Source organism: Porites lutea, chromosome 8, assembly GCF_958299795.1.
Source record: "Porites lutea chromosome 8, jaPorLute2.1, whole genome shotgun sequence".
Classification (NCBI taxonomy): Eukaryota; Metazoa; Cnidaria; class Anthozoa; order Scleractinia; family Poritidae; genus Porites; species Porites lutea.
In genome coordinates this window covers 29,971,830-29,993,701 of record NC_133208.1, presented here as the reverse complement: position 1 = coordinate 29,993,701, position 21,872 = coordinate 29,971,830, and the positions used below count along the sequence as shown (strand labels likewise).

Genomic DNA, 21,872 nt, shown 5'->3' with positions numbered 1-21,872 from the left:
AGGAGAGAGGGTAGGGGACGCCTGCTATAAGAACCCCCTTCTGTTAATTTCTGCGGGCGTTGAAATTCCTGATTGGCTGATCCGTAATGAGCAACTTATTGGCTTGTATCCTGGCGTGTCTTAAAGAGAGACAAACATAATGCAGGCATCAAGCAAATGAGTTTTTCTGGGATACGCTTTGGAAGCTCGAAACTACTCCAATCATGTAGCAACTTCACGTTAAACCCGAACTAGAACCAACAGTAATAGCTTGTTTAGCAGGCAGAGATGCTCAGGAGGTTTTGTATACTGGATTTGTCCAAACACCGAGCGTCGATACAAGGCGATTACGATTCTCGCCAGACATCTGCAATGCCGATATTCACAAGTCCGCCTTTTCCGCAAAAACATATACCGTCTTGAACATGAACTTCTAAATGGTTTATAAAGAAGCTTTGTTAAAACCTATTCGTTGAGCTTTTTGACAATAGTTTATAATTCTCCTTTCATTCATTATTTGGGTCTCAGGCTGGCGACTGGTCTGTTCTTCATGACCATTGTGTCTGATGAGGTAAGAAACAGGATTTTATGAATTCACACGAAACTGACCATTGTTTGCCTTAGACTGCGAGCAGTAAAAGAGAAGATGCTCGTAGTCTACGTTTGTCGTGTTTACGGCCTCGACGGATAACACCCTCCTCGATGCTGTGGGAGCGAGAACAGTAAAGATGCTTTTTTCGCTCGATTACGATATCATTTGAAAAAAGCGTCTTGACTTGACAATTTCTGGTGAACAAAGTAATTAAGTTCGGGCCATGCTGAAATGCCTCCCTACCTGTGATCGGGTCATGTATTGACAGTTGACACTATCGGAGAAGTTAAGAAAATGGTGGGCGGAATACAAATTTAAAACACCAGCTCTTATAGCACGCGCTCCCTTCCCTTTTCCCCGCTTTCGCGCTTTTCTCCCTCCCCCATCCCCCTCCTCTTTTTGCGTCTGCCACGCAGGCTAGGCATTACAGGATTTTATATTTTGTTTGAGCAGCTATAAAAATTATAGAGAGCTTAGCTTTTAGCCCGGGCTAAATCTATATATTATTCTAATATGGGAGTTGCTTGTTTCGGGTTTTAAGCTCCTGAAGTGGCTTTATAATTTGAATGCTTCATAGACTGTTATTGGTGTTTGTTCACAGCTTTGTTATGGACTGGATTCTGTGAGGTGCTGATATCTCAATATTTTAAATGCAATTTCACCCTTTGTAGATTTACATAATTTTAGTTGACACATTTGTGTTCGAATTGTGTTAACAAGCGTGCAACACAGCCAAGGAGCTTAAACGAATTCCTTTCAAGAGTTTTCTCTCGTTAGTGGATATTAAGAAAAAGCTGTAATTCTTTGTTCCAGGCTGATGCATTTCGGCTTAAGTGGTGAGAAAAACACCATGAAGACGTTTCCAAGAAAAATTCCTAAAAGTGTTCAGGAAACGCTCTAACTACTACAGTGACGACTAAAATTTGCCTCTAACTAGTGAATGATCAACTCTAGCAGGTGCAATCTTCACACTAAACACTGGCTAAATGAAATATTCGGCACTAAAAACCAAATCCCCTATGGAAAATTCACCAAATTTTCTTCGGAAAATCCAACGCGTTCTTCTGAGTATCGGGGGTGTGGGTATTTTTCGAAAATACCGAAGTAATAGTAGTAAGTTAGTTAGTTAGTTAGTTAGTAATTTTGGGTAAGAACCAGTTTCATTTTTTCAGGCTGAACTGTTCTAAAGGTTCCTTTCCGATAAGGCAGAAAATATTCTTGTATTAATTAAATGAAAGCTGCACGACAATTATACGGTCCATAAGTATTACATGTACTTTTCATGGAACTGTTATTAGCATTGAACATTTGGCTTTACTCAGTGCTGTTTTTCCGTTTTTTTGGCTTGTTTTGCCGTTTAGTTAACGGAAAGTTTTATGGAGTTAACTATTAAAAAAAGTTAAAAACACATATTAATTGCATTTTATTAACAGATTTTCAACACACAAAATTATCATTTTCAAATCTCAGCCCTGGGTTTATTCTTAAAATTTCGAAAATTCAGCCTCGAAATATTCTTATAAAATATATCATCTTATAGAAAAAAAGTGTCATTATATCATTAACGGATTCAGAAGAGCTTCAACTCCGACTTATTGAAGCAGGTGTTCCAACTCCCTGGACGTGCGAGGAAGATAACCTTCCTTCAGAGCAGCGGAATAAAGTAGACACTCCAATAAAATACACGGTTTTTTTTTATGCGGGTGTCTACTTTTTTCTAGTTTGGAGTATATTAAGCCCGTGCCGGAGAGACAACATTCTTAAGACTCCGCAATACCGCAAAAGCCTCAGCAACTGATTACTCACTCCAATAGCATAAGAACTGAGCCCACAGACTAAGAAAATAACGCTTTGCTGTAATTCAAGGTTACCGAATATGGTACTGTCAGTATATCACATAGCAAGTTAGTGCCCGAAATACGCTACCGTCCACCTTAGAAAAGCGGAGAATTAGTTCCTTCAAGACTTCTAAAGAGTCCACGGAATTCTCTTGATATACGTAAGTGTGAAGTATTATTGCAATGTTGCATCATTCTGCTTAATTTATGTAATTGTGGTCACAGAAATTAAGACTCTATCATCAGATCATGCAGCCTAAAAGAAGAACCTGCTTATATCAAGCAGCTAATTAACTAACGTACTAATCAGGCGTTCAACCGACAAAGAAACTTTTCATTCTGCAGTATGACAAAGGTTTAATACGATCTTGGTGGTTTTGTCTGATTACTTAAATTTACTCCAAGCTAGGAAACACTGAGGAGCTGCTTTCACTGAAATCAAAATCAACAAAATCATGAGTGCACAGCAAAGAAGAAAAGATATGAAACTCTTATCAGTCTTATCGGCATTTTTTTTCGTGTCTTGCATTTACGTTTTAAACGCACACGGGATCGGCGAAAAGTTTATACAGCTACGATTTGTTTTTCACGATTCTCTCTACCTCAATATAACACCACTGGAAACTCTTCTTGTCGACGACAAGTTCGACTGTAGCTTTGCTTGTGTTCATAACAAACTCTGTATTTCCTTCAACTTGGCAGAGACGTCAGCAGAAAAACTTTGGTGCAAGCTTCTTCCATCTAGCATCTATAACAACACAGGGAAAATCGTTTTAAATTTTAAATTTGACCATTACAGCGTACAGGTTTGTAGCAAACCTACAATAATTGATGTAGCCTAATATATAATTGCCTATTTTTTACAACTTACGGTGAACCACAGACGAGAATGAAAGTTAACTCTCTAGAAGCGAAGATATAAAAGAGCAAAACAATTAAAAAGCGGGTTATTTTTGTTACTTCATTCTTCGGCGTGATTCAGCCACTTAACATATATGTTTTTTAAGGTTTATGTCTGGTTGTTCGATTTCTTTTTTTTTTTGTTTCTTCAAACGTTAACCGGCATTTTTTTGTAATCCCAAAGAGCTTTCTAAATACTGTTAGTCACTGACTGTTTTACTTATTACTTCCACCAAAAATGCATTTGACTGGTAGAACAAGCTATACCAAGAAAATGACACTTGAGAACTTCGAAAAAAGCTACTAACAGTCAAGGTTGTTGGTTGTATTAACAGGCTCTCGAAGTAAAGTGGTAGCATTGATAATGAGGAAGTGCAGAACGTTTGTTTCCCTTCTAATCATAATCATTGTGTTTTAATGTAATGATTTTTTTCCTGCAGAATCCTTGTACTAATGTTCCTTGTTTGAACAATGGGATGTGCTCCCTGATTTCGTTCAGAGATGAAACGTATAGTTGCACTTGTCTTCCTGGATATTTTGGCGATGAGTGTGAAATCTGTAAGTTAACGTAGAATTACTTAAAGTGAACAAAACACCTTTTCGTGATATGAACAAGCTATTAAAATTTACAATAACAACTAACAACCAGCTCAAATTGTTAGACACCTAAGCTTCTAGTTAGAGCTGTTCACCTCGGCTTTGTGTTGTATGTGAATACAAAATAGCGGAACTCTTTTACTTTTTTGTTAATTCAGATGCACCAGAGTGCCGGGACTATAACGTCCTCAGTCAACCCAATCGACACCAGTCTTTTGGCCGAGGCACTAACTCAGACAGCAATCTTGTCCCTGGCTGGTATCGCTTCCAATCAAGTTCATACTCAAGAATGGTAGAAAATTGTATTCAGGTCCACAGATGCACTACAGATATAACTGGGTGGCTAAAAGGTGGCCACCCTACATTTAAAGATGGCATCGTGGACAGGGAAGCTTGCTTCCACGGATGGCAAAACTGTTGTTATAGGATAGTTCAAATACGCGTGAGGTAATGTCAAGGGTTTTATGTGTATGAGTTAAACCCGTCACCTGAAGGCAGGTATCGCTACTGTGCAAGAGGATGAACGGTATCAGGTCCTTTAATATGACTTGAGGAACTCTGGATCGTACAAAAGGGATATAATGTCGAGGACGTTGTGCGTGCGAAAACTACGCATGTCATTAATAGTGATACAGCAATAAGGAAATGATTTATCTTGACCTAGCTGAGGCCCTCAATCCAGTTTCAACCTTATCTCTCTCTCTCTGTTTTTTTTGCAAAAGAATCTAGATTAGAAGGACTTCTTCTAGATATGTACTAGATATTTTTACAACCAGCTATACACTAAGATCATCTTCAGAGACCCAGGGGCTGTTAGTCGGGTCGGGAGAAGCGGCGCGAAGATAGTTTTCAAGCCGTGCTTGGTTACTATCCTTATACCGTTGTATTGCTTCCTATCTGCTGTTGGCATGATATTTATTATTTATTTTTTATTTTCCCGGCTGGTACCGCTTCCAGTCAAGTTCATACTCAAGAAGGCTAGACAATTGTATCCCGGTTCGCAAATGCAGCTCTGATCTGACTGGGTGGCTGAATGGCGAACATCCCACCTTTGTAGATAGTATCGTGGAAGGGGGGGGGGGGGGGGGAAGTTTGTTTCCACGGATTATTAAACTGTTGTTACTGGACAGTTCAGATACGCTTTAGAGAGTGTCAGGGTTACTATGTGTATGAGTTAAACCTATCACCGACAGAAAGGTTCAACCGCCATTGTGCAAGCGCGTGAACGTTACGTTACCGGGCGCTTTAAGCATACGTCAAGATTCGATTAACAGGCAGCAGCACGCGTTAATAAAAAAAAAAAAACTGCTTCATGAACTGATGTCATTGGAAATAAAAGCAGAAAAGGGCAACGAGTTATTTTCTTGCCCAAGAGCTCAATTCAGTACGCCCGCATATGCGTTGAAATACTATCCCGTGGGTTACTCCACTCAGTCTGTCCCTATATTAGATAGTTGTAATCATGTAACAAAGTAAGGTGCGCTACTTAGGGAACCCTAAGTCGTATGTATAAACAATACAAAAGAGACTGATTTTTGACTAAGACACTGCTAACAAACAGCATGCGCTGGTAAAAGACCGTGTCAAGCAGCTGTCATTGTAAATACAACAAAAATGGACAACGAGTTATTTAACCCGCATATGCGTTGTGTGGCACTAAGAGAGGAGTGGCTAAGTCTGTCGCCCTTAACCTTAACAATACAAGATAAACATACTGACGTTCAACTAGAATCTTAATCAAAATAGTTGTATAACTGGCTCAGTACTAACACACCTACAATCTTGAAAAAAATGTTGAGAAAAAATGGACGATACTACGTCTAGTTTCAAGATAAAGCTTGAAAGCACTGGCAATTACAAATACTCAATCCTCCCCCCCCCCCCCCCCCACAAAAAAAAAAACATTGTTGAAGCCCGGCTGGATCATTTCTGATCCCGAATAAACAAATTTGACTAGGGTGGGGCGGGGGGAGGGGCCATAGTGGTACCAAATCCGCGGGATAGGCGTTCTGTGGGTACGAAAGTACAAAATCCCAACCGTTTTTGTCCAAGATTGTAACGTATGAAGTGCATTTATTGCCGCTAAATAATTAGGTAATGCCACTTTGCAAGGAAAATTTTCCACTATTCAATAAAGTATGTTTCCAGCGAACATAATGGTCCAGTTCACGCAATATGCAAGGGAAATCACTCTAATGAAAATGATATTGTTACGAGGCGTGGGGAAGAAAGTTAATTACGGACAGACCAATAGGAAAGTCGCATGAATTTTTTTCGTTAGCATTTTCTTCGTTTTAATTTTCTTGGTCCAAAGCATGAATATTTTTTGGCGTTACTTGAAGTGCACTAATTTTATTCATTTAGTTTTTTTTTTTTTATATTTTTGTACTTCACCTCCCACCTCCCCCATTAAGGTTTTCATTGTCCGCGTGTGGCCCCTTGCCGTCCCTATAAAGACTTGTTTTGTTTTTTTTTTTTTTACGTCAACCTTAATGACATGTTTCTCTAGGCGAAATTTTTAAGGATCAAATTTACTGGCAAGTTTCCCACTCACCTCCATCTTCCGTGCGTGGGACGATTGGCAAGCTGCAGAAATGAAATCCTCGAACTCCCCGGCAGAATCTCGTCGTCTCCTTGATTTTGTTCCGTCAATAAGACCATCGTTTCTTTCTGTTGTATTAGTTTTCGTTTGCGGATGTCTCTGGGTGAAGAATGAAACAACAAACGAACGACTGATAGCGCTGGAATCTCGCGTTAACCTTTTCCCCTGCGTTCAGAGTGTCTCGACTGAAAATACTGACAGGATATCTCTTTCACCGACAGAAGCTACAGCAAGAGATCTTTATAAGAAGGTTCAGACACATGTATCCGAAAGGATCGGTTATACATCAGGTAAGATCTTCACTTCAGATGTTATTTAGATGCAGATACATGTTTAGAACTGAGTTTATCCTCTTTTGATTTAGGCATATAATCTTTCATGGTGTGAATTTGCGCTTACATACGGGATCTTTGGATATTGCATAAGATAACTGGATTTTTAACCTCAGCTAATTCTGTATAAACCCTTTTGCGAGAGTCTCAATGGGGTTAACCGATAGGCGTAAAACGGCCAAAAATTTAGTCGATAGCCGTAAAAATTGAAAAATTTTATCCGTTAGCCGTAAATAGGGTAAAAAAAAGTTAACCGTAAAAGAAATTGTTCCCTAGATTTGCTACTTTTAAGGAAGGTACTAAAGTCACTTATGGTTGTGTTTTTTATTTCGCGGCTAGTGTGGCTCCGTACGCACGTTAGGTAAAGCGCCTTCTAGGTGAAGACCAAGACCCATTTCCATTTCCGCCGTTCTCTCGGGGAACTAATTTTTTTTTTCCATAGCGAAAGTGTGGCTTCTTGCTGGGGATTAATATTTGCGATTTTCAGGAGGTCGTGCCCTCGAAACACTAGTGAAAGAACACGAAGAGATCTCACTTTTTGTAAAACAAGTTGCCGATAAACAACATTTCCCTGTTTTTCTCTGAAGCTACGGTAGACATTGCCATGCCTAGTCCCTGCACGGCGTCTTTTTACGCAATTTCGGTCAAGGCATTTCGGTGGCAAACTCGCTCTGACCACGTGACCCGAAACGCATTAGCCGCGCGAAATAATAAGGCCTACGGACAAGGCAAAACGGCTGACAGTGGTTCCGTACAGTCCTTCGCTACCATTAAAAACACTGGACACAGGAATTTTGTTATTGGCCGTTTTCACACTAGAGCTAGAAACGGATTATCCGTCTGAGACTAGCCTGTGTACAGTCGCCCCCTTCCCGACAGACACCCCCTCTCCGATTTTTTTTCTGAGGGGAAGGGGCGATTGTACACAGGCTATCTGGAACGGATAATCCCGTCTTCAAACTGTCCGTCGAAGTTGAAGGATAAAGTCAGGCGGATTGTTCATGCAAAATTAAAGAAGTATTACCTATCTAACGCGAATCATCAAACGGATAACCCGTCTCACACGAATAATCCGTCTTTACTGTGAAAACGGCATTTCTGTTGTAATGAATGTCGCGCCCCGGCCTTGAGTTAGGCGTACGCGTGTATGCTTTGCTTTTTCACAAAGATTATTTTTAAATTGACTATTGACATTTTTATGTGTAAAATAATATTAGAAGTGGAATACTTCATAAAAAGTATGATGTATCAAATGTTAAAATTTTTCATAAGAATAGCTTATTTCATATCCCGAGATGATCCTAAGACCTTTATTTTGCTTTATAAGATACAAAAAATACAGGTTAATAAATATTTAACTTTTTGAAACAAAAGAAGTTAATTTTTAACTTTTTTGTTAACCGTAACTGAAAAAAATTAGCTGATAGCCGTAAAAGAGCCAAAATTTTAGCCGATAACCGTAAATGCCACCACCCCATTGAGACCCTCTTTCGCAACACTCTCGCTCTGTTGTAATACTGCTTAGATATTCACTAAGCCACCTATACTGATAAAACAATAAAGAAATTTTCGGTGTAAATGATGTTGAATTCATAGTTTAAGTGTCGAACGACTTGCTCACGTGCATGATATGTGGTCAATACTCAGGGGGGTACTCCTTTATAATTTTAAAAGCCATACAATTATGTGCCCCACAAAGGGTGTAGTTCTTGGCCCTTTTTGGTCTAAAAACGCTGGTATAAACGTAGATCATTTTGGTCTGGAATCGGGTTTGGTTTTCGAGGGACCTACTGGAGCGTATGCATGAACGTAGTTATCGTTTTAGTTCCATATGAATAAGAACGAAATAGAAATATGTGAATTCAAAATGCATTTGAAGAATTTTTTTGTTTGCGCTCTAATCTAAGTAATGATGACACAATTTCTGTTTAAAGGCCAGATCTGAAAACGGGTATGGATTGTAGAGGTCTGCATCGTTTGAAATAGCACTGTCTGAATAAAATTGTTAGGGTGGCGTAAAATTTGAGATATTTTTTTAAATGCCTCTAGAGCCGGTTCGGTTAAGGAGTCTTAAGGCTTGCCGGGTTACTTGATAAAACCTTTGGTAACTTTGATAGGGTGGCAAGATTGAAAGTACGTTTATTGAACGGTCTCAGTTGGTTTAAAACCCGGGGGGGAGGGACTTCCTTATAAGAGGCTACTAGGGATTTGCCACTGGTTAGGGCCGCATTTTCACGACTGGATTGACTCTAATGGGGTTGTATTTTTGATAGAATTACTAGAATGGGGTCGCACATTTTCGGACTTTTTGTGGTAAGACAGTTCTTATTTACGGTTCGCAAACTTACCAGAATGTTTGTTCTGTAGATGAAAAGTAAAGTGTTCTTCATACAGTGTAAAAAATGGGTCACTTCATAAAAATAAAAAGTGACTAAGTTTGGATCGCGAAAAATTCATATTTGCTCAAAAGTGACTAAGATATAGGGTCTATAATTAATCACAGAATAGACTATAATGGGGTAGGGGCTCTTAGACGCCAGCGGCACATACCCAGCAAAAATTTACCCAAGTTCCCTTCCCCCGGGGTTTGAAATGTGCGTGTAGAACTAGCATCACCATACATGAAGTGAGAAAAGAAATCAGCAAACAATTTGAACAACTTATGCCTACCAAGTACTGTAAGTCAAGTGAGAAGGTATGTCCTGCAGGACCCCCCGGATATCCTGGTCCCATTGGAGCGAGGGGACCACGTGGCAGGAGGGGACCAAAGGGAAAGAAAGGTCCTCAAGGTCCCATGGGACCACCTGGAAAATCTGGAAAAACAGGAATAACTGGTCCTGCAGGACCGAGAGGAGAAAAGGGAGATGAAGGTCCTCAAGGTCCCATGAGACCACCTGGAAAATCCGGAAAAACAGGAATAACGGGTCCTGCAGGACCGAGAGGAGAAAAGGGAAGCAATGGGGAGGTAGGGGAGCCTGGGCCAAAAGGCATACCGGGATCACCTGGAAGGCCTGGAAAATCGATATCTGCTCCGCAAGTGATGTTGTCGCCGGCAGAGCAGACACGAGATGAGGGAGGAAATACAGCATTTTATTGCACGGTCGCTGGAAATCCTTCCCCAATCGTGGAATGGCAATTTAAGGGCAGAAAGCTTCTGCCAGGTGCAAAGTATTTCATTAAACAAGGAGAGCTGATCGTGAGAAATCTAAATTATAGCGATGCTGCGACGTACACGTGTGCTGCCAGGAACGTTCTTGGATTGTCCGAGGCTACTGGTAACTTGACTGTTCGAGGTAAGGACATAATTAAACTTCCGAGATTTACACACCCAGCTGCTGATTGATCATTTTTATGCGTGTCTCCGTTGTGTAGGCTCACAAACGGCCGGGATTGCATCCTTCTCTTGTTTAACGGTTTTTCACTAGTTAATTGATTTCGTTTTGCGTTATTCATCCTTTTGTGTATTTCTGGTTTCACCGTTAAACTAGACCGGAAGCATGCTTCTGACTTAATATAGGGTAAAACTTCTGAAACTTTACATCGTGTAGAAGCTTTGTTTTCTAATAGTTCTTAGTAGTTTCTATTCTTTGTTATACGGTTTGTACTTGTTTTCATTGTAAGGTTTTATGTTTTTTCCCTAGGTCTTCCAATGTTCACGAAAGTTCTACCACCACTTGTCACGCCAGTACAGCGCACTACCTTTCAGGTAGTTTGCCAAGCTGAAGGTTTCCCTCGTCCCGTGATAAACTGGAGTAGAGTGGGAATGTCTTTGCCAGGTGGAAGGACTGAAGTAAACCAAGGAACACTAACTATTAAGAACTTAAGTCCCGCTGACAGCGGTTTGTACGACTGTGTTGCTACTAACATTATGGGAACAAAGAAGGCCAGGATCAATGTGGCCGTTCAACGAAAGCCAGGTTTGCTCTATTTATTTGGTTTAGGTTGGTGGCAAACACCACTGTCAGCAAATGGTCATTTCCGTTTGCCCAGGGGTGAGTTTCTTGCAGCTATTGGAAAGACTGATATCATACAGTCAAACCTGTATGCGAACCTGACTATAACTAATAAGCGGTCACTTATACCAAGGTCTCCGTAATCATTTTCCTCAATTACTTTAAATCTAAACCGGATAAGCCGTCACCTTAGTCCAGAGCCGTAGCTAACGGGGGGGAAGGGGGGCAGCTGCCCTCCTCCAGGACCTGTTGAACCACGGACAAATCAAGTTTTTGGATGGATTTCTTTTCTTTAGACTCAGTTATTTTGATTATAGTGACTTGAAAGTGTTTGCCATTTTCATATTCGATTCGAGGTCGATTTTTCGGAGACATATCTCATGACAAGTGCTGAAAATTACTTTTCGGAGCCTCCAAATTTGAAAATTTCCTGGGGGACGATATCCCCAGAGCCCCCTACAAGGCTCGTGTCTTCTGCACTCGCGAAAATGCCCCCGTTACAAAAAATTTAGCTACGGCCCTGCTTAGTCTATTGAGCGGTCGTCAGGTCACTTTTTCAAAGGCTCCATCGAGTTTGGCAGCGAATGGCTTCACCTCTGGTCACTGTTGTTGCACCGGTGCATCAGATATCTATTTTACTGTTCAAAAGTATATTTAATGAACACCCTAGTTTTAGCTTCTTAGATTTTAGATTTTAGTTCTGTAAATTTTATGTAATTAGTTAATTGTGTCTGAAAAGCCCTGTAAAGGGAGACTCAATAAAACGTATGTATGTATGTCTGTATGTATTAATAATAACAGGATCCGGAGTTCAAGCTTCAGGAGTAATCATTGATCGTTTATTGCGACAGTGCTGTTTCGTATGGTCTGAAATTGTAGGACCACACTCATTCGGCAACTTCAACGACTGACCGTTGAAATTAAAAGCTGGCAGTAAAATTTGGGTGGTTGTTATAGGGATGCGTTAAAAGATTGTATCTAGGTAACAGATGGATTTTGTCTTAGTTACGTTACTCTAGAGTTCTGAATTACATATCTGTTTCTTTGGGGGCATGAACTCGCTAGTTCGTTTCGCCTGTTTAGGCTACAAAGCTCTGTTTTACAAATGATGATGAACTTTTCATAAAGACAAAGATTACATTTTTTGCTAATGTTGCTATAGGGTTTACATTGCTTTAAACATTCCGTTTTATCTGGATAGGTTTCTTAGAGTCTTGTAAAGTCCAAATATATTTTGAGAGTTCCGTTTCATTTCTTCTGTTCGAGCGTCGAAAGGAGGACTGATGGTTTCTGTAACGTTCCTTGAAGTTTGTTCCTTAAAGTTTGTTATGTGTGTATGTATTTATGTATGTATAATGGATATTTTGCTAAGTCACCATCTTCCTCTTTTTGATTTTCCTGATCGAGTTGTCAAACCTGTATTATATTAAGCGGTCATTTGGCCCCGAGGGTGACCGTTAATGGTCTTTTCTACATATCCGTTAGGGATAACTTTGCCAAAAATAATGCACTTGTGTATATTAATACTGATTTTGTATGTCAACAACTCAACAATGACAAAATTCGATGCTATAAGTTCCAAAGAAAGTCCGATTCTGAACAGTCTCCAAGATATGGAATTCTCATTACACCATTTAGTGTCGGTTGTTCTTTTTCAGATTTAGAAGACTCTGTTATCGTGGGAAAGAGCAAAGCTCATTTGAGAAGTTTAAGGAGTTGGCTATCCCCTGTAGCACGAAGCGTGAAATCTGCCTGGAAGCGCTGTTGGCGTGCATCCGTGGACGGCTGGGCTGCAAGTACATTTCACTCACGATGTGACAGCAAGGGCCCGACTGTGACAATAATAAGGGTCGGGAGATATATTTTCGGAGGATACACAAGTATTTCATGGGGTAAGTGAGCATATAAGCAATGGCAGTGGCATTTATACCTTTGGCGTAATTCGCATTGATATGTTCAGCTAAACGTGGAGCTTGGTACTTAGCAATATGGAGTCATGTGACTCTACCTTTCATACATGGTTAAGCAGTGGCGGACAAAGGTTCTAGGTTAATAGCTCTAGATATGGGCCTATATCCCCTCGTTCCTCAAGGGGCGAGGACCGCCCCTCCTACACTGACATGACATGACATGACCCCACTTCTCAAGTTCTGGTTGTGATACATTTCTAGCCTATCAAAACGTGCCCAAATTCCAGGCTACTACTATTATAATAATTTTGAGGTTATAAAATATCGATATTGTTCTGACTTTCTTGCCACCCTGCTATCTTCCATCCCTCAGTTCCCACATTGCAAAAGTAGCGACTTACGAACTTCACCACAGGTTTTTGGTGAAATTCGCAAATTTTGGCAAAGAAAAAACACGCTCTTTTGATATGTCCACGTACGTGATACACCAAGACGAAGGTTCATTTCACCGATCAAACTTTCGTAATTTCGCCTAAGCGAAATGTCGCGAAGAGGATTCTTCGCTTCGGATTCGAACGAACCTTAATAGACTGAAATGGGTGACAGAAATTTATAATGTTTGATACCTTTTCAAGGATAAAGGCTCCTAAAACTCTTTATTGTCTGTTTCCTTTATTGTCTTCTTAATACAGTACCCTTAAAATCGAACGAAGTATTAATCTACCAATAAAAGTGTATTGCGACATGCACCAGTTCATGTAAAAAGAAGCTTCTAGCTTCGGCAAGTGGTAAAAAAGACAAAAACAGATAAGTTTGGAGATTTGCTCCCTAAAGTTATAAGAGAACATATATTATTAATTACTAATTTTTTTTCCCCGATCTATTGCTTGTAATTGCAAACCTTTTAAAATCAACATCTCCCACAGGCCGACACCTCAGCTTCGGTGAGCTTGCAGCCACATAAAACTCTCTCCTGAGCGGACGAACCACGCTTGTCATGAGTATAGCTGTATCTTTTACCAAAATACCTGCACGTAAATAATAATGCAATAAAATAATATTCATACTAATAATAATGATGAAGATGATGATGATGATAATAATAATAATATAATAATAATGATAATAATAATATTGATAATCATAATTATAATAATAAAGAACACATAGAAACTGATTTCGTTTTTGATAAATGGCGAACGTTACTGAGAAACTCGATCGAATTTGTTTTATGAGAATAAGGTATTTACTGTTTTTAATTAATAATAATCATCATCATCGTCATCATTATGACAGGAACGAGGACAATGTCGCTAACTTATCTTAGAACAGTTTTGTTTCATTTCTTTTAGCTTCTGGTTCTGGCCGGTATCAATACGACTCAAAAGCCTTCTTATTTTCGCTGGTAAACAAGCCAGGATGGGCGCCTGTCAAATTGTCTCAGTCAGGGCAATATAGTTCTAGAAAAAAATCCATATTCTTTTACTCATCCTATGGGCCTACATTCGGAGGAGGACATGACATTAACATCAAAAACTACGCGTCATCTAATAGCAATTCTTACAGCGACCTTGGCTATACTTACAGCCCACCGAGCGGGTACAGCCAGGGCAGCACCTTCGCAAGGACATTCCTGGCAGGAACATACAAGTTCACACCAGACGAAGTTGAAACCTTTTACGAAACAACCTAATTAATATAATTCGTGACACCGGCTTTGATATTTGAGCTGAGCTGATTGTACAAGTAGACGCTTAGAGGTGAACGAATCTACAGCACTAAGCAAGCTCCTTATATCTAAATCAAAACACAATCATTAGAACGTATACTACAACATTTTCCAAACAAACGAAAAATAGAATAGTCAAAAAGAGAAATGATTTTGATATCTACAATTGGTCCAACTGCGCTGATCTTTTTTCACTTGGATACGAGTCTGGTGGCAGCTATACTGTCATCTGTCAGAAAACAGTTACTTCCTTATCATGAGGGCAAAGAAATCTCAGCTTCCGAGTAAACAAAGTTGAAAAAAAAAGCAGTACAGTGATATTTTACTGAACCAGGCTGTCCTCACTGCTTTGTTGCCAAATGCGATACCACTAATATTAGTAATCAAAGATTAAGATTACTAATTGCTTAATGCGGCAACACTATCTCATATACAGGAAAAGACTGCTTGCAGTCACGTGACGATCACCTTCTAGCGGTGTAGTAATTAAAATTACCAGAGTTGGGTTACTACCTCATGTAAGCCCTACGTATAAAATCTAAGGCACATCAGTATCCTTTATGACAGACCTATTATATAAAATATTATTAAATAAAATATACCCTTATAGGAAATTTCTACTGATAATAAATAGATAAAAGATCAAGTTTACGGGCTAGTATTAATTGTTAATGTAGAGACAAGAATTAAAATTCAATAAATTCACTCATGTTTGTCATAAAAAGAGAGCTTCATTCTCTCAACGTTATCAATAATGAGGGTTAATGGTCGCGTGGTCAACCTTGTTTTCTTTCTTGTAAACGTGATGTTTGATTTCAGCAATAATTTAAAATATGGTATCTGTTGGAACTTTGACCACGTTTGAGTGCAACAGGAGGAAGGTTATAACAACCGGCAGAGCAGCCCGACTCACATCCATCTAATGTGAGCTAATTTACTACACTTGTTTTTATGGGCTTAAGGAGAACAACCTTGTTCCCGGGGCTTTTCCCTTAAAAAATGGGTGGAGCCCCACCCATTTTTTAAGGGAAAAGCCCTGGGGACGAGGTTGTAAGGAGAAGGGATCAGGTTTAACTCGCAACTTTCCCTCAAACTTGGAGTGACTGTGACAGAAAACAAGAATTGAATTAAATAAATTACTCATGCTCGAATGTTCGTTACAAAAAGAGAAACTTTATTCTCTCCACGTTATCAAGAATGAAGAATAAAGGCAATGGTCACGTGGTCAACCTCTTACCTTTCCTGTCAACGTGATGTTTGATTTCTGCGATTATTTTAGAATAAGGAAACTTTTAGAACTTTGACCACGTTTGAGTGCAACAAGAAAAAAGTTACAGCTTACGTCAATCTAATGTAAGCCAACACTCTTGTTTTTCTGGGCTAAATCAGAAGCGGATCAGGTTTATATAACTTGCAACTTTCCCTCAAACTCCCGTCTTCGAGTGGCTGTGAAAGAAAACGATCGTAAAACTACAAAAATGAAAACCGTAAACTCTTCAAAATCTCAACGAGTCCTTGAGTTTGTTCCGTCAATTAGACCATCGTTTCTTTCTGTTGTATTAGTTTTCGTTTGCGGATGTCTCTGGGTGAAAAATGAAGCAACAAACGAAAGACTGATTTCACTGGAATCTCGTGTTTACTGTGTTCCTTGCACTAAGCGTGGCATGATTGATAATCTTGACAGGTTGACTTTCTCACCGACAAAAGATATCGCAATGGACCTTTCCAAGAAGATGCAGACACAAGTTTTAGATGATGGGAACGGCTATACCTCAGCTAAAATTTATTCTTTTACGCTTCTTACTTGGATGACCTTAAGTACAGTGAGGATGTTTAGACCTGCTTTTATCCTCCATCGGTTAAGACATAACCTTTCATGACGTGAGTTCGCGTTACCAACACGGGATCTTTTGCAATTCCAAAATAGTACCAGATTTTAACTTAGTCTGACTTAGACTGTATGAAACTGTTTTGTAATGCTCCCTAGATCTGTCAGTAATTAAGCCACTGCCACTGATAAAAAACTGAAGAGATCTACAGCGTAAATGAAGTTGAATTTATAAATAATGTGTCTACAAGGGCACAACAAGATTCCTTCACGCGCCAGATAGTCGATATCATTACTATATGGCTTTTAACAAGATTGTCTTTTTAGGATTTTTAGCTAGACGACATTAGATGAGGTTCCTTAAACATTTCTTTAAGTGGGGGCTGCATGTGTTTCTGGTTTGAGGTTATTTGGGGTGTCGGAATTGAAAAGTATTGCGTCACCAATTTCAAGCAATAATGACCTAATTCTTGGCAATTTATTTTTAGATTTATCTGTTTGCTTTAGATTGAGCTATTTTCGTTTAGCACTTTCTGGATAAATTTTCGAATAGTATAGGCATTATAGACCAGTTTAGACAAAAGGCGTGTATTAAGAGATTATTGATGGAGATATTTCCGTTTCTTTCAAAGGAGTTCAGTCTAATTTGAAAAACCTTTCTTAACCCTTATGGGATTACAAGAGCGATTGAAAGTAGGTGTATTCAAGATCTCAGTTGGCTTGAAATTCGTGCGCAGGTCTTCAGATTCGATTCTTGTTCTTTTGTAAGTTACCTTTATCAGGAATGTCAGCCGTATCATTCTTTCGTTCCTTCTCGATCTTGCTCATTTTTACAACTTATCAATGGGTAATTAACAGGTATTATCTAATTTTACTTTACTGCAGTCAGCCCGTTGCCAATAAAGGCATCAGCAACCATCCGGGTAAGAAAGCGAAGAAACGTTTTGAACGACACTTCAACTGGCATCACCATACATGAAGTGAGAAAAGAAATCAGCAAACAGTTTGAACAACTTATGCCCACCAAGTACTGTAAGTCAAGTGAGAAGGTATGTCCTGCAGGTTCCCCCGGATATCCTGGTCCCATTGGAGCGAGCGGACCACGTGGCAGGAGGGGACCAAAAGGAAAGAAAGGCCCTCAAGGTCTCATGGGACCTCCTGGAAAATCTGGAAAAACAGGAATAACTGGTCCCGCAGGACCGAGAGGAGAAAAGGGAGATAAAGGAGACCATGAGCCAAAAGGCATACCGGGACCACCTGGAAGGCCTGGAAAATCGATATCTGCTCCACAAGTGATGTTGACGCCAGCAGAGCAGACACGAGATGAGGGAGGAAATACAGCATTGTATTGCACTGTCGCGGGAAATCCTTCCCCAGTCGTGGAATGGCAATTTAAGGGCAGAAAGCTTCTTTCCGGTGCAAAGTATTTGATTAAAGAAGGAGATTTGAATGTCAGAAATCTGAATTACAGCGATGCTGGGCCGTACACATGTGCTGCTAGGAACATTCTTGGATCGTCCGAGGCCACTGGTAACTTGTCTGTTCGAGGTGAGAGAAGCATTTCATTCTTGAAGTTTGTTGTATAACAGTCCGTCCAATTTTGTTTGTTATATCAGCGTCATATTTAACATGTTCTTGCAAGGTAATAAGGTTGCGAGAATTGAACGCCGCATAAATATCTCAAGAAAACTATACGATGAGAGGGCACACTGACAGAACATCATCCTCACCTGACCTTTATTTTGACACGCTTTCAGAATCCGGTTAAGGCTTTAGTAGCCGTCAGACTACGACTTCCTGAAAAAACCCTTTGACAGATTTGCCAGCTAATAACTAGTTGGTTTCATCGCCCCTTTTTTTTCTGTTCTGCAAACGAAAATTTTTGGTGCAAAGTTTCCCGGAAAAGAAAACACCTATTTTGTCATTTTTCTCAGTTGTAATCCTGCCGTTCCCCGGAGGGTACTTCTTCTAATGTCCTGTACAAAGAGGCTCCTTCCGAAAGGGGTACCATTTTAAGGCTTTAGGTATATGAAAGGGTCGGTGTTTTACTAGTTGAAGTCCATAATGGTGTAGGGAAATCTGTCATTTCGGTCTGTAAGATAAAGGGCTAGCGAAAGGATTTTATGGCTGTGATAAAGTCGAGAAATTTTTCTGCCTTTGTAATTTATTTATATTTTAAAGACAGTGCGTTGATCTTCCTTCATACAAAATTCTAAACTACGCATGTGAAAGGGGCACCTTTCCTGTTGACCATTACATATGGTGTTGGACCTCGGGGCGATGCCTCCAAGTATAAAACTTTGTTGAGTTCTCCCTCCCCACCTCCTTCCCGTTGTCGTCCAGAAGTAGTTGTAGTATGTAAACCTGATAATTAATTTTTTCAGGTCTTCCAATATTCACAAAAGTTCCACCTTTACTTGCTGCACCGGTACAAGGCACTACATTCCAAGTAACCTGTCAAGCTGAAGGCTATCCTCGTCTTGTAGTAACCTGGACTAGAGTAGGAATGCCCTTACCTGCTGGAAAAACGAAAATAAACCAAGGCACACTTACCAGTAACAACTTGATTCCTGCCGACAACGGTGTATACGACTGTGTAGCTACTAACATCATTGGAACAAAGAAGGCTAGGATCAACATGGCAGTGCAGCGTAGCTCAGCTGCAGGTTTGTCTTAGGCTGCAAGGTCCGCACAGACATAAATTAAACATTTAGTAACATAAACATCAGGTGACCCTTGTTAAGAGGTCAAAGAGATCGCAGGACCAAGGGTTCCTGAATCCTGTTTAAGACTACTTTTACAGGCGTCGATGACTGAGACTACTTAAATGGAATGTGTATAGGACTGCCTTTAGTGATGTAGCCTCCAACGCAGACGTTCTAAGGGGTTCGTCACGCGTTCCTGCCCTACTAACGTCTCCTGATACGAGTGGTTAGATTCCTTTCCCATTGTTCCCAAATATCAGCTGGAGCACACGTGCAGATTATCGGAGAACCAATCAGCGCTGTTGAAGTCAAAGTCTTGACAAGACAAACACGTACGTACAATCTCAGTGGAGTGTGATACGTGACCAAAGAGACAAGAATATTTACTGTTTTTTTAGGAGATAAGCGTTGGAATTTTGTATATTTCTCTTTGTAAAAGGCTGGATAAGATGTCATTTGCTCATGAAATTGTTCTGTGGGTGAGGCACTTTATTGTTTTGTAGTACAGTCGACTTCCCTTCGGGGAATTAAATCTCCGAGGTAATTTTTTCAATGAGACGAAGGGAGCCTCTAGTGCGAAGGCGTGTGAGTTAACTGACTAGTTTGTTCTAAAAGTATAAGGTGTTCACCTTTCGAGACCTCTCTGATCCTTTCTGGAGCTGAATCTCTCAAGTAATTTCTCAAGGTCCAAAGTGCACTTCCCAGATCTGGAAGTGTGCTGTGATTGGTTTACGTTTATTACCGCTCGAGTCAGTAGACTTAAGTGGGCAGGAACGCGTGACGAACCCCTAAGAACGTCTGCGTCGGAGGCTATTAGTGACGGTCTTTTATTTATTGCTAAAAAGCAGTGTCGTTGTTAAAGGCTGAATATGCTTGTGTTGCAACTGTTTAAACGGAAAGACAGAGGAAAGCCCTTACGCGAGTTAAAGTATAAATCTTAAAAATTTGCTTTCCAGAAGACAAAGTGACGTTTGTCATCCAGTCTCTAGTCACTTGCAATGTTACACTTGATAAAGAATTCATTTGATGCCGAAATTTTAAACAGTTCTACTTGCAACAGGATTCTTTTGTCAAATAATAAAAGTCAATTTTATTTCCCAGGTTTGCACGACTCTGTTATTGTGGGAAACAACAAAAATCACTTGACCTCGTTAAGCAACTGGCTTGCACCTGTCACAAAAAGCGTCAATTCTCTCTGGAAACGCTGTTGGCGTGCATCCGTGGACGGCTGGGCTGCAAGTACATTTCACTCCCAATGTGACGGCAAGGGCGCGACTGTGACAATAATAAGGGTCGGGAGATACATTTTTGGAGGATACACTAGTGAATCTTGGGGTAAGTGCGCATTGTAAGAGGCGGTTACCTGTACCTTTGCAGTTACTTGCATGGACATGTTCGGCTAAAAATGCAGCTTGATAGCTTTGTACTGAGCAACATGGAATCAGTTTGACCTTGCATGGTTAAGCAGTAGCCGATAAAGGATTCAGGTTGGCGGATCTAGATTCGGACGCACACCCCCTCGCCTCTCCAAAACCGAGGATCGGAGTCCCTCTTAGACTTACAAGGAATGAGCAAATGCAGCAAAAAACAACAACAACAGATCATGATTTTCCAGGTTTGCTCTATACAAGTTACGAAAGGAAATATCTAATTACTTGACGTTTTATTCATTATTTTTCAAATATTTTTTTGCTCGAATCTATTGCTTTGTAATTGCGAATTTTTGCTTGAAGACAGCTCCCATAGACGGAAACCTTTGCTCCCGTGAGCGCACAGTCTCTTAGGTTTCAGGACCCCGATTGTTAATCTCCCGTTCAAAAATTGGCTGCTTGCGGGAGGTGGTAAGCAATAAAATGAAACACTGCGTGATAAACACAAAATATACACATTCTCATGGTTATTTTATCAATAATTTATAAAGCACTTAGTATCTGTAAAATTTTTTCCACTAATTGATATTACTAGGCGACCCAGTGATTTACATATTTTCGTTTTAATTGGATGTGTGTGGAGTTATTCTTTTCGAGGGTATAGATGTAAGTAGGGTAATATGATTGATCATGAGTGGATTTCAATTCAGGGGGTAATCGCCCGTGTATTTCAAATTGGCCGAACGCGTATTTTTTGTTATTTACATTGTTAATGTAAGGATATATGTTGAGAGAAGAACTAAAAAAAGGCCTGAGTTCCAGATAGGAATTAAACTCTCGACACACTTCATGAGTTTTTTTTTTTTGTGTGTCTTGTGTTCATTTTGCCTGCGTCGCAGACGCTCTAATTTACCTTCTGTATCAGAAAAAAACATCCCAAATGGCACGTTTATTCCATCTCTATTTTCTTGTAGGTTCTGGTTCTAGGTATTGGTACGACTCAAACGCCTTTTTATTCTCACTTGTAAAAAAGCCAGGATGGGCACCCGTCAAGCTGCCTCAGACAGGGAAATATAGCTCCAGAAGGCAACATTCCATACACAATAACCCATCAAATGGGCCTGCATTCGGAGGAGGAAGTGACCTTTACATATCAAACTATGCGTCATCCAATCGCAATTCACATAGCAACCTTGGCAGTACTTACAGCCCACCGAGCGGGTACAGCTTCGGCAGCACCTTCGCCAAAACATTCCTGGCAGGAACATACTCCTTCACACCAGGGGAAATAGAAACGTTTTACGAAACAACTTAAATAACTCTAATGAGCTACAACCGGCTTTTGTTGTGTCTTCTTAAATATGCATTATCTGATGATCACTAAAAATAACCAAACAATCTCTAAAATCGATTGTCCCAGTAAGCTTATAAGTAAAAACCTCTTAGCAGCTGTATTAAAAGAGGCTACGAAATGTTAGAGAACATAATACATGGTTACATCATGTAGAGCAATGTTGTAGGCTCGAATACACTGAAT

The 21,872-nt window shown here is 40.0% G+C and overlaps 2 protein-coding genes and 1 pseudogene across 2 annotated transcripts; all 3 read left to right on the top strand.

Annotated features, from left to right (window-relative positions):
* The first annotated feature begins 3,597 nt into the window (after positions 1–3,597).
* On the top strand, positions 3,598–4,503 carry LOC140945924 (pancreatic secretory granule membrane major glycoprotein GP2-like). Its single transcript, XM_073394988.1, is given in 2 exon segments — positions 3,598–3,867; positions 4,065–4,503. Coding segments are annotated over 2 exon segments (501 nt in total). The 5' UTR covers positions 3,598–3,731; the 3' UTR covers positions 4,430–4,503.
* A 1,872-nt stretch (positions 4,504–6,375) lies between these two features.
* Positions 6,376–21,872, top strand: part of LOC140945508 (uncharacterized) — a 73,729-nt pseudogene continuing 58,232 nt past the window's right edge.
* Positions 9,451–21,844, top strand: LOC140946680 (hemicentin-2-like). The gene is made up of 7 exons (XM_073395788.1): positions 9,451–10,133; positions 10,482–10,757; positions 12,452–12,685; positions 17,131–17,808; positions 18,645–18,926; positions 20,067–20,300; positions 21,310–21,844. Exons 1-7 carry the CDS (start codon positions 9,503–9,505, stop codon positions 21,648–21,650), a joined length of 2,676 nt encoding a protein of 891 aa, XP_073251889.1. The 5' UTR covers positions 9,451–9,502; the 3' UTR covers positions 21,651–21,844.

Excerpts from the sequence above, each read along its gene's own strand:
- LOC140946680 (XM_073395788.1), top strand. The coding sequence starts at position 9,503 with ATGCCTACCAAGTACTGTAAGTCAAGTGAGAAGGTATGTCCTGCAGGA. Across the intron at positions 10,758-12,451 it reads GGCCGTTCAACGAAAGCCAG|ATTTAGAAGACTCTGTTATC; the intron begins GTTTGCTCTATT and ends GTTCTTTTTCAG. Across the intron at positions 17,809-18,644 it reads TGGTAACTTGTCTGTTCGAG|GTCTTCCAATATTCACAAAA; the intron begins GTGAGAGAAGCA and ends TAATTTTTTCAG.